The following is a 13,062-nucleotide window of genomic DNA, read 5'->3' as shown; positions in this document are numbered from 1 at the left end:
CTGCCATTATGCATAACTAGCTCTGACAAAAAAAATCCCCAAATATTAAACCCTTCCCTGCTAAAAACAAAAGGGTGGGGGTGGGAAACAGTATTTAATTCACTTTAAATACTATCTAGTAATAGCCTAAGTTAGCAGAGCGCAGTTACAAAGGGCATGAATTTAGTCATTTTTAGGGTACCATAACACACGTGTGAAAGACTTGCCGCATGAAGTGGCATAGGTGGTGGTGGTTGGGTTTTTTATTATTTTGGGGGGGTTGGGTTTTTTCTTTTTTTGTTTGTTTGTTCTAAACTTCAGTGGCTCTCTTTAGTCTTACAATGGCCGGGGGTATATCCCACCTTTCTGAAAGACAATCTAGCAAATTCATCAAAGCAAATGAATGCACATACCTAGGTAGTCACAGACAGTGTAAAACACTATTTCAGCATTTCATTTGTTGTTCATATTTTTACAATTTATTTTGCCATTTTTAAAAAGTCACATATCAATTTAAGAGGTGAAAGAATATTTGTTAAAAGTTGAAACCTTACCCTTGGTTAAACCACAGTCAAAAGGACTAATCTTTACCTGAACAGTATTATGTAATGTTGAGGTGAACCCAAAAGTGTCAGACAGCAAGTGGACTTGCTTTATACTGCTTACAAATAAGAGCCAGAAAACATTCTGTGTCAGCACACCATGTAAAACAGAGTGGCTAAAATAAAAGCCAGACAAACAGTGGGATATATAAATCAGTAGGCAGAACATACATGCTCAAACTGGAACTTACCACAACATGGAAAAACCACCTTTTGCTTACAGCCTTGCCCATGAACAATGAAAAAGCAAGCATGGAGCATCCATGTTCTCTCCTCTTAATGTCAACTTACAAATACTGCAAAGCGGCAATCATCTTATATGTCTTCCAAGGCAACCTGTCCTTCTGAAAGGCTCTGTATTTTGTATGGATCTAAAGATGGATTTGTGGCTGTCAAACATCCATCTGGTTTCTAAAACTGAACATTTTCCTTTAGTTCACTGTGGTTTATATTAATAGCAAAATAAAATATTTGACTTTGAACTAGACCCACACGCAACCAAGCACGGACAAGCAGACAACATTTGCAACATTACTGGCATCGTGACACAACATTCTGTGTACTGCTTTGGGCATCAGAGTTAGAACATCATGTCATCTAGTCCATCCTCCATAAACTTCTTGTAAATTGCCATAAACTTTGCAACAAATGCTTCCAGATGATAAATGGCTTTGCTGCCCAGTTGCAGGCGGTGTTCATAGAAGGCCGCCATCTGTGCAACTTCTCCTTTCAGTTGTCCATCACAGTTATTTAGAAGTTCTGTCAGGAGGCCCTAAAAGGGGAAAAAAAAAAACCAACAGGACAGTATTTGAAAAATTATGTATTTTTTGTTAAGAGAATAACCTCATTTCTCCAAAAATAGCCAAGCTATGACCAATAGTTCATTCATGATCCAACAGAAAAGACATTGAAGAATCATTACACCACCTATTTGACAGAACTAGATTCATGGAACCATGTCTCTTCAGAACTTACTTTCAAGATAAATTCCTCATGTCAAAATAGAGGTTACCTATGGTGTTCTTAGATGGGAAAAATCATATACTGAAACTACCTATGCCTTAATAAAGAAAATAAATTAACCTCATCTCCAAGTACTATAACCTCTACTGCGTGCAGGCACATGACCCTGGGGAGAATTTTTACCATGATAGCAAGTGTATTAAAATCACTTACTTCCTGTCTTGACTGCATCAAGCACAAAGAGAAACAACATTAATAAGTAACAAGGAAAGGGCTTATTTAAAATTTATCTGTTTATATTTATGTACATATGTATGTGCAGACACACACAAAATACTTTACAACAATACTTCAGCCATGTAAAACCAAAAATGCATTTTAGATCTGAGACAGCAATAAAATCATTGCAAATCCATCTCTATTAAAACAGTTGGGATTAAGTGAGAAGTATCTCTGCACCATTTCAAGTTTGTGAAGAGGGAGTGGGTAGAGAACATCCACCTTTGGCTTGACAACAACAGTCCTCAAACAGGGCAATGCAGGATCCACTATCCTATCATAAGAAAGGAAGGCTAAAGAAACATCTAACTACCAAAACCGTCAGAAAGCAGATATCAGTTAACGTGAAAAGAAATTTATTATCTTGTAATTGTGTCTGATGGGAGAGTCCACCTAGCCTAAGTTGCAAACATTAGCTTTAATCTTTGTTCTGCTCTAATTGTCTTCAGCATCCTTTCATCCTGCCTGAAAAACATGCACATCCCATTTGCTTTTCTTCCTCCCAAGATGACTTCTATCCTTGAATAGGCCTGCTGCTCTAGCATCCTTCAGCAAACTTCTCCACTAGGACATGCAAATATTGAACTTATAACAACAAAACTTTTACAAAAGAAAACAAACTGTATCAAAATTAGCCCATAAAGTATGTCTATACTTCAACACAGAAACTGGCCTGAGAAGTCTTCAGGGGGACAAAGCATGTCCTCCTTTGTTTTTACTCAGCTATGATGCTGCTGTTCTGTGATCACAGAACAGGTTTTAGTAAACAATTCAACAGAGGTGTGAACAAGAAAGCCTGCAACAAAAATAAACTAGACATTTACATTTTCCAAATTAGAGAACAGAATCTTCCTGCCCCCAAAACCTACACAACCCAAAACCATCATGCCCAAATATATTCAGACATGAACTTAACTAAACAGTCTAGTATATCAACTGAGAATCATGAGAAGTGAATGCTATGTATCAGTGTTTGCAGGAACAAGGTCTTTAATTACTGCTTCAGAGTGATAACCTGGACTATTTTGGTTACTCTGGTAGAAAGAAACACAAAAGAAAAGTATCTTTTGGTCACTCAGGTCTGTTTGGAAAGGAAACAGCTTTTCATCAATATTTGGATAATTTGTGATGTTTTGGTGTGGTGGTTTGTTTGGTTTTTTTTTTTAAAAAAAAACTCAAATTGAGACTGTCATAGCGTTAATATTTATAACAAATTAGGAGCTAGATAGATGAATTACCTTCATTATAATCTCAGGAGGAATGCAGTGTGTCAGGAGTTCATAAAGCCGTCCACGGACCTCTAAAAGCCTGGTGGAAAGACACCACAAAATTATCAGAAGTATGTCCGCAAAGCATACTAAGGCGATTTCACTATTTGTGAAATATGCTGCAGGAAAAAAAGAAAGTCAACCCAGGCAAAGGTTTTTTTCTGGTTTTGGGTTTGTGTATTTTAAACCCAAAAGCATTGCACAAGTCAGTCAGTTTCATTTCAAATGCTACATATCACCTTTTATACAAAACAGTAAGGTAAGTTACATATACTCTAGTTACAATGGTCTCAGTTAATCTAGAAGCGACAAGGCTATTAGAATTTGTCTCAGGCTTGTCTCCCTTTAATTCCTCTTCATATCTAAATTATTACTCATGCTTAAGACTAGCGAGAAGACACCACAAAATTGGTTGAACCACAAGATTTGTTTATGCTGTTTTTCTGTCTTCATTGTTTACAAGAGCAGGTAAGATGATTAGGTGGCAGAAAGCAACACAGTTATCACTTCTCAACCTGTGATACCAGGAGGCCAGAGCCTACAAGCATTTAAATTAAATACAAGAATTTAAGTGACATCTCATGTAATACATGGAACACACTAAAAGGATCAGGCTATGTATATGACACCAAGATGGATATAGGGGGCACCTCCTAATGTGCTTTAAAAAAGCAACAATTTCTCATTTCCAGTTCTTTTACAAAGACATGTTATGCTAAAGACGCTGAAACAGAAGCCTTAAATAAACCAAAAAAACCCACCCCAACACATGCCCCCACCACCCCCAAAATAAAAAGAGAAAGAGAGCACAACAAGCAACTAAGCTTATGCTCACTTTTGATTACAAAGCTTCAACAGCAAAAACCAACAAGTTTAAGTTCCTGAAGCTCATTCAGCCTCCTCTGGTAATTTTAAAGCTCACTTCCTCTGGCTGCAAAGTACCAGCTCCAGCAGAAATGCCAGAAAATTACACATAATTAGAGTAAAGATGCCACATTTTTAAATATAACATTTTTTTAGGTTTGAGAATACACCAAAAACAATCTATAGCTGCAAGCAAGTGTATTTACCTACCTTTGTGGTGTCTGTTGACTGACAATAGCATTTGCAGTTTCTCTCAAATAAACTTCCCAGTCCATCTCAGGAATGTCTTGATCAGCAGTAAATGGATACCTACATAATATTTTTAAAAAATTAAAATCAAAGCAAACATTCACCTATTCTAACAAGGCCTCAGAAGTAAGTTCACTTATGTGTCTGAGAGTATAAATTACATTAATTTTTAGCAGCGACTTACTGTTGTACTCTGCAGGACTCACACATAAGTAGTGCTTTCCGAAGATTCCTGCCAGATTTCTCTGCAAGCCTTTGAGCCAGCTCCTGAGGAAGAGTCAGGCCTTCTTTCTTACACACACTGGACAAGACATGGCAGATCTAGACGGAAAACAGATAGCAGGGAGTGCAACACTTAGCAAACAGTTTAGCACCTACAGATTCTCCTGCTTGTAACATTTCTGGACCAGAGATGGACCAGTCTTTCATACGACATGCTTGACAAGTCACCCACCACAAAGAAAAACTAGATCACTTTGTGGAAGCAAAATATTTCATAAGTCCACAACAAGAACTTCTCCAGTAAGAAGTTTTAAATAACTTATGCTTGCTTCTGTTTCAACATACATCTTCAATGCTGGGAGCAGGCACTCGTACGGCCAGGCACCTGCTTTGAATAGGTCCTATAATTTTTGACATGGAGTTGCAGCACAGGATCAACCTGCAGGTCGCCATGTACTTCTCCATTGTTCTTCGCAAAGCATGCTGAGCATCTTTAGTGAGTTTGTCGACTTCTGTTAACAGCACCACTGAAAAAGGATTAAAAAAAGAGTGGGTTTTTTTTAATTAATATCAAATCCTTCTAAGAAAATGAGTACTTTGACATACAAGTGATAATACCAAAATAAATGATACAAGCAGAAAAAGGCAGCATGGTTCCACAAGCAGGACACAAAGATTAAGACAACCTGCATGCCTTTTTGACTGTATAATCTTCTGCTCCTTCACATCCAATATTCATGTTCTGGAACGTCAATTTCTTCAGAGCAGGGCCTGCAACACTTCATGCCAAGAAATAATCCAGGTAGGTGTAGAAGCTTTCACTTTGATAATTAGTATAGTAAATTTTTAAAGGCATTTTTAAGTAAGAAATGCAAAAGAATTTATGGCATAAGGACATATCAAAAAGCAAAAATTTCTTGAAGACTCCCCTCAATCCATTTCATATTTAAAAAACCAGTATCTTAGCTTAACAAAGGAGTAGTAGAAAGCTGCCTTGTTATTGTAGCTGCAGCACCTTTCCATTGTCTTTCAAAGAAAAAGAAAAACTTATTTCAAAAATGCTTCAGAACAATCAGGAGACACCTAATATGAAGCAGCTAACCTAACCAGCTACCTTCTGCGGGTTCCTCCATAGGCAACTCATAGATGGCTCATTTCAGTACTCCGAATGGCCCAGCTGAGAACAGCCTGGAGAACAAGTCAGCCCATTACTCTTCTCCCATTTCTCTTCTGGTCATATATGCTGCCTAAGACAACCAGCCAGCTTACCAGATACTTAGAGCTCTAAGGGTATATACATCAATAACTGGTAGAGCCAATCAGTGTCTAGCAGCTTAGGTGAAATATAGCATTTCCTGAGAACAGAGAGGAAAACGAGACAAAGAACTAAATCCATGACCATTTTCAACTAATTTCTGCTCTAATCTATCTGTCAAGATTTCCTCTCTCCTTCAATCTCTTGTTACATAGTTCTGATTTTGCTTTCATTCTAGTCATGGGGAGGAAAAATAAGCCAGTTGTAGCAACATGTGCCTTGGAAAATTCAATGAAAGCCGCCTTCATTTTCTTACCCAGCATCCTTCCATACGCTGTGGATAAAATGCTTCTAAACTTTCTGCCTAAGATAGCTCATCCCCCAAAACGCTACAAATAAGTGGCTAACACCTACTGTTTGCCATAAGCCTATCCTGCCCCTCAACTCAATACTAAGTCTCAGTAGCTCATAACGTAACTACTACCGTAGAACACTAGACTAAGTTATAGTGCATTTCAGTGGTAGACTTGGGAAAAAGACAGCAGGAATCCAAGCTCCCTCTGTCCAGCCACAGTCATTCAACTACACCCTGTTCTCCTAAGAAACCAACACAAAGGACAACCTCATACTGAGTATTTAACCACTCAAGATGTTTCCACAGTGGAAGAAAAATGGGAGGTTGTTTAATCTGGGAAAGGTTCGTGTGTGCCCTCATGCAATACACAGGTACAAACAAAACAGTCAGCAGAAATCTCTGAAAAACAAGCTCAAAAAGTACTTTGGCTGGTTTTAACTGTTTTTACTCACCTTTAAAATCTCGTTGAGTACTTGTCTCAAGCTGTTGGGATTGCGCTACTGTCTTCAAGAGTTCCTGAATTACTACGCGGTCATTGTTTCCTGCATCACTGTACCAGGAGTTTGAATAAAACTTTTTTTAAAACAACTTTATATTGCATATAAAATACATCCTCCTAAGCAGCCCCTTGGTCAACTGACTGAACGAGAATGCCAAAAGAATTCAGAAGCTGTTGAGGTAGAATTACGCTCAACACACATACTTTGTTGAACGTTACCTTCCCAATAATAAAAACAACCCAAAGCTTATGCAGGCACAGCTGGGTTAGTAGCACTGTATTGGGAGGTAGTGAAACCATTGTCAAATGTTTTATTAAGTCATTAAAATAGAACTTATTTTTCTGGTATGAGAAATATAAACTTTCGCTCCCTACAATTTGGGCAAAGACACAATGTGAACATTTTTACCCGTTATGGGCAGAAAAATTAAGTCTAACCACATAATAGGATGCCCGACTCAAAAGACTGATGTAAATGCATAGGGTTTTTTCCCCTGAAAACTAGATGTTATGCTATGAACAACCTATACGCTTAATGTAAAATTGAATGCCAGATGCACTGACGTTACAAAGAGTTACTAGTAAAAGACTGATATTGAGATACTATTACAGCATAGACGGTTAGCTTTTTTCCTCTTAGAAGGCAGGAAAACATGGGGAAATACTAGATCTCCTCCTGCCTCTTCTCCTTACTATCCCCTACAGTAGCACTGCACAGCTTTCTCAGTCCCCTGCTTAGTAGCTCAGCTAGTTAGACTCGGATTTGACAACCACTGGGGATTGACTTGCAAGCTAGATTACTGAAAAAGCAAAGAAAAAGAAGAAAAAAACCTCACACTCTTTAGCATCCCCAGACTATTGCCTTCACAGAGGCAGCAGTAGCTCTGCAATATTTCACTGGCAAGCAAACGAAAAAGCATTTGTCCGTCCTGTTCTAGTCACCACTCAACCAGACCTTCCCCATTCTTGTCAAGGAGAAAGCAGCAGAACAGACAGAAGCATATTAGCTCAACAGTTCACAATCTGTTGAATAGGCTACGCTGACTTTGTCTGCGGAGATCTGTCCTTCTGCAAGGGAGCAGACCTTTGATTACAGCGCAAAAAACAGAAAGCAAAATGAAACAAGCCGGTTCTACTTAAGAGCTAGGCCAGTTTTTGGAAACGAAGTGATTAAAATAGTTTCCTAATATTTAAAACATAAATTATTCTCTGCAGTAACAGAAAACCCAGAGTTATAATTTCATGGTGAAAGATTATCCTTGATATTATGTGACCACACCAGACATTCCAGGAAAACAACGAACAAAGGCAGTTGCCACACAAATGTTTAATTTTTATTGTTCCTTATTCTTTTATTACCCAGTTACTCAGGAGAACCCATTTTAAAGCATCTACCCAAGCTAGTCAAGTGACCAGCAGACAACGCTTTGGAATTCAGACAATATCCTCCTTTTGGAGGAAGAAGAACAGTTCTACCTAAGAAAGTTCCATAATAAATCCAATGTCTACAGAGTCCTGCCCAGAAGTTAATTTCCTTTCCCTGTTAGCCATTTCTCATGTTCCATGTTACTCAAGATGCACAACATGCTTTCACAGTATTATAATTCAATCAAACTTCACCAGCTATAACACAGCACATGCAGGTTCACTGTCTGGTCAGACATAAACATGACAATTGCTTGATCACTTAAAGCCTATGAATCAATATATTAATTCTTAATCAAAACTCAGCACTACTATTATTTACAATAACCAATACAGCAGTTCTACACTTTCAGGATTTTTATAGTTAAAGTAAAATACAATTATTTTATAGGTTTCAAGCTAAAAGTACTCTACGGAAAGTAACAGAAGACGTATTAGTAGTATTAGGTTATCAGAGCAGAAGATTGAATGCTCACACATTTTATAATCACCAAAATAACAGATTCAAACAGTTAATTACCAATAAAAGTCTCAGCTTTAATTATTTGGGTCTGTATTAGAATACCAGCAGATATTCACTAATCAATACACAGAGATTAGCTGCAGAACAAGCTTTGAAAGGAGACATGGTACATGAGAAGAGCTTCTAAAACGCAGAGCAACATGAGAAAAAGGGTTAGCAATAAGCACAAAGCTAAAAGTTACTTCAGGATACACATTGTCTTATAATTGCAACCCAGACAACAAAGCCAACATAACCAAAGCCTCCCAGTGCACAATGACATTTACTCTCATGTGATTTAAAGCAACATTAAAGGTTTCAGGTAAATATAAGTATTTACTTTGGGTCAGTGAACTATCGCTAGCAATTTCACAACTGTCAAAGAAGACATACAGTACACCATTATAGCTTCTGTCATTTAAATCAACATCTGACCTCACTTATGACAGGATTCCCAGTATTTTGTGGTGGTATTCTTTCCCATGCTCAAACAAAAGAGTTACTGGGTAAACCTTGCTTACTTTCAAATCACTTTGGTTTTGTATTTGTGAGAGAACTAAAAATATGGGGCTGTTGGTTCCAATAAAAGTTCTCTATTTCAACTTAAATGGTTAAATCTATGAATCCAGAATTGTTTCTGTTACCCAGTCCTCAACATCAGCATGCTTACGTGGCTAGTTAAGCAGAACATTACTGTCTTTAGTATACAGCAATCCAAATTTTTGTTGATTTAGAGCTGTTCAGTTAAAAATCCTCTCCCTGCTCCCATTTGCAGTCCAAACCCATAAACCATTATCTAATTTGCTCGGGCAATAAATTGGACAATCAGGCCCTTATATACCCAGATCGAAACCACGTGCAGTATGACCAGCGGCTTACATTTGAAGTGGGACACTTTTACCATACACTTACTTACCTTGGGTTAACTTCAAGGTGATAATTACTTGCAATGGTGCTAATTTCAATTTTCTTTTTAGAAGGTGCCTATGTAGAAAATAAGTATATTAAATTTCAGAAAGAGCGTTCCAAAAATCTGATGCAAAAATTTATCTTACAGACTACAACTGGCTGGATCACAGGCAAACCAAAAGCCTCAGAGATCAAAGAACTGCTGAGACACTAGACTTACACATCTCCTACCCCCCAACCCCATCCCCAAAGGAGAAAAGGAGTACTGGCACATCACCCAGCCTATAGAATAACAACAGTAACGATTACTATAACAACACGTAGTACATATTACCGCATACTCCAGTTACTGAGTTTTGCAACAAGAAATCTCATTATTGGAATCAGCCGTCCAAAATAAATGATACTTTGTCCCTCCAAAGAAAAGTTTTGGAGGGAAAACCTCTGGACAAGCCTGAAGAGGCTGTTTACTTCTCTTGGCAAAAGTTTTCAAGTCTATACTTTGTTTAAAGAAAACACTACTATTTATATCACCACTGATTTGGGGTCTGAACAGCTAAATATATCCTATATTTCTATCATCCAGTCCAAGTATTATATTTGTTCCGCTACTGAGAATTAAAAAGCAAGCACTGAATAACCCACTTATCAATAAAGCTTGATCACCCCTTGCTGGTTAAGCCTTCCATAACAAGGATTTCAAATGGATAATATAACCTTTTAATAATAAAAAGTTAAATGCCTAAGACCAAGGCAGGTACAATGCAAATTATTTTTTTTTTGCTAATGCTGAAATTGTCACTATAAGAATGAGACAAGTGAAAACTTATATATATGCAAAAAGCAGTAATAATAATTTTTAAAATAAGGGTTAGGGACAAGTGAAATTCTATACATCTAATTGAGAACTAGTCTATCACAACCCATGCTATTGTCCAAACCAACCTGTTTAAAAAAGAAAACACACAAACAACTAAAAACAAAAACAACCCACAAAAACAACCAGCCAGCCACAGAAAGCAACAAAAACCCCCCACATCCTCCCACCCATGAAGACCTAAGGAACAAGAACATCTGGCAAAAGTATTTGTTCATGTAACCAAACCAGTGTGATTCATTACATAAAAGAGCTTGAAGATACTGAGTGCAAAAAAATTTCTTTTTAAAACTCAAATAAATATGAAGGCCTCACAAGAGAAATGCATCAGTATATAAATATCCACATCACTTTGCAGCAGATGAGAGACTTATGTTTTTTTTACCGTTATACTCTGATGCTCAATCCTCAGCTTTTCCACTCCCGCACCATATAATTCCCTTAACAAACACATTATTCTTGTCTTTTTTCCAGCTCCTGATGGTCCATACACCAACAGATGAGGGAAGTCACCACACTGAACCTGAACACAAATCAACAAGGTTAGTTAGCTACAATATTTGCCTTATAAGAGAATATCCATCTTTCCATTCTCACTCAAGTTTACATGAAATTACTTTTCCAGCTCAGTCACAACACAGTACCTAGAATTAGAACTGCTGAATTCCTGCAGCCGTATTTCCTATAGAACATCATATTTTTCTGAAGACCATATGTAACTCTTTTAAACTCCGATCACCTCACCCCTCAAAAAAAACCCCCTAAAACCAAACAACAAAACAAACCCAAAAAACAACAGAAAACCACCCTAGCATTACGTGCTTTCCACCATTTCTAGAGTAACAGCTGCCACAAACACACAGTAAAAAGGATTAAAACAAAGTTTAAAGCAGATACACACTCATATAATTACGATATATACGCATATACATAATTACACTGTTGTTTCATATGCAAGCCTTGAATATGCGCAAACAAGTAAAAGGTAGCCTGCATTTAAATGAAGTTCGGAGTTTGTTTCTTGGAAAGCCAAAAAGCATGACCTGGGGAACACCTGACCAAAACCCACAGCCAGAATTTACATTAGTTAGATGTAACAGCCATTAACACTGAGGGAGTGAATCAATCCAGCGGCCCAGTGAAGAGAGAAGCCAGCGCACCTGGCAGGGGAAGCAGTCCTTTAACATCCAAACAATTACAGAGTCCTGACTTTCATTCCCAGCTGCTCACCTAAAAAAACAGCGGCTAACTCTTTACGTAAAACAAGGTAAGCCCTATTCTCGGGGACACTGACCATTCTCAGCTAAAACCGCCCAGAAACACAGACCCGCATCACTCCCGAAAAAAAAACAATCCCAAGCCGCTCATTTCCTCGCAGCCTTTTCCTTGGACGCAAAGGCCTTGCGGGGCCGCGGAATCCCGACTCCTGGCAGATCCTCGCTGAGGGGAGAGGAGAGGACCCGGTGACGGGGCCGCCTCAGGCGGCTGGAGGCCGCGGCGGGCAAAGCCCGCCAGGGAGGCCGCCGATGGGCGGACGGCGGTCCCGGGCAACCCCTCACCAGGTTGCGGAGCTGCGCCGCTTGCTCGCGGTGGTAATCCAGCCTGCCGAGGGAACCGGGCCGGTACTTGTCCACCCACAGGCTCATGGCGGTTGAAAAGCGCGCTCCGCCCGCCACAGCCCCGGCCCGTAATGGCGGGAGGAGCGGCCGGTACGGCGGCCGCCGAAGGGACAAACTTCAGCGGAGGGAGCGGAAACGCGCTGCTGCCCCGCCCTCCTTCCCCCCCCGCAGATCTCTCGCTATCTGTGGCAAACTCGTTATTTTTAACGAACCGCAGGCAGATTCTTCAGGCTGAGCTGCCGCGGCGGAGCGGGCAGAAGGCACCTGAGCTCAGAGAGGTGGGATCTGAGGTGATCTCTCTCAGGGATGGCCCAACGCCCGGGCAGCCGGAGAGGGCGAGCGAGGCGGCGAGGGGCTGACAGGAAAAAATCCCTTCAGGCAGGCATGGCCTGCCCGCCCTGCCTGTGGAAAGGTTCACGGGTCTGCCTTCGGCCTCTTGACCTCTGCAGATGGCCGGTCGTCGGTGTCAGGGGAACGTACGGTCCGTGGGTTCTTTGTCCCGGGGTCCCGCCGGCCTTGCAGCCTCATTATAAATCGATGGGTTGCCCGTAATCAGTGTATCAACGCTGGGAATTCGCCAGGTCCATCTGTCTGTGTGGCTTTATGAACATACAGAATGCATATATAATAGAGAAACTATGGTTCGCGTAGTAGCCCTAACAAATGAAGCCTCATGCACAAATGATATTATTTGAAAGTAGAATTTCTTGAAGTAATAAAACACGGGTATGCACATGAGTAGTCTGGCGTGTGTCAGGCTAATATTTTTGCTTGCATGATTTCTGTGAGAATGATACAATTAGATGAAAAGTTCATGTGACTGTTCCTGTTTTATCGGCTCTGTGTTCACATTTTTTCACATACTCAAAATCATAATGCAGGCAATAGCTTCGTTAACCTAGACGTTGAAGTTACAAAGATCGCATAAACCTAGTGGGGGCAAAGAGAGAGCATATCAGTTAGTACCATGTTACCTGTTTATACAAAATAGTTACATTACTCTCATAGACACTCATGAATCAGTTTTATTTGCAGATTGCCACGAATTAGCAAATTCACCTTGTACTGCTTTGTCAGCACTGCCCTTGTACACGACTGAGTCTGTGAAAGCTGCTGCAGCGATATCCTGCCCGGCGCTTATCCGTCGGGTCCCTTTGTTCTGCTCAGCACCACAAAGTGACCTGTTCCTCTGCCA

At 39.7% G+C, this 13,062-nt stretch overlaps 1 protein-coding gene across 2 annotated transcripts; it reads right to left on the bottom strand.

Annotated features, from left to right (window-relative positions):
- Window positions 1-422: 422 nt before the first annotated feature.
- On the bottom strand, window positions 423-11,973 carry RFC3 (replication factor C subunit 3). Of its 2 annotated transcripts, none has more exons than XM_052812815.1 (9): window positions 11,808-11,973; window positions 10,634-10,771; window positions 9,379-9,446; window positions 6,489-6,586; window positions 4,772-4,953; window positions 4,389-4,525; window positions 4,166-4,264; window positions 3,062-3,131; window positions 423-1,353 (listed from the first exon to the last, which is right to left on the bottom strand). In XM_052812815.1, the coding sequence occupies exons 1-9, from the start codon at window positions 11,892-11,894 to the stop codon at window positions 1,162-1,164; spliced, it is 1,071 nt and encodes a 356-aa protein (XP_052668775.1). In that variant the 5' UTR covers window positions 11,895-11,973; the 3' UTR covers window positions 423-1,161. The 2 variants fall into 2 exon arrangements, with proteins under 2 accessions (XP_052668775.1, XP_052668776.1); XM_052812816.1 differs by lacking the exon at window positions 11,808-11,973 and adding an exon at window positions 11,409-11,578.
- Window positions 11,974-13,062: the final 1,089 nt, after the last annotated feature.

Source organism: Harpia harpyja, chromosome 17 (assembly GCF_026419915.1).
Source record: "Harpia harpyja isolate bHarHar1 chromosome 17, bHarHar1 primary haplotype, whole genome shotgun sequence".
NCBI classification, from domain to species: domain Eukaryota; kingdom Metazoa; phylum Chordata; class Aves; order Accipitriformes; family Accipitridae; genus Harpia; species Harpia harpyja.
Note: the sequence above shows the minus strand (reverse complement) of the source record. Positions and strands in the feature narration are given on the sequence as shown.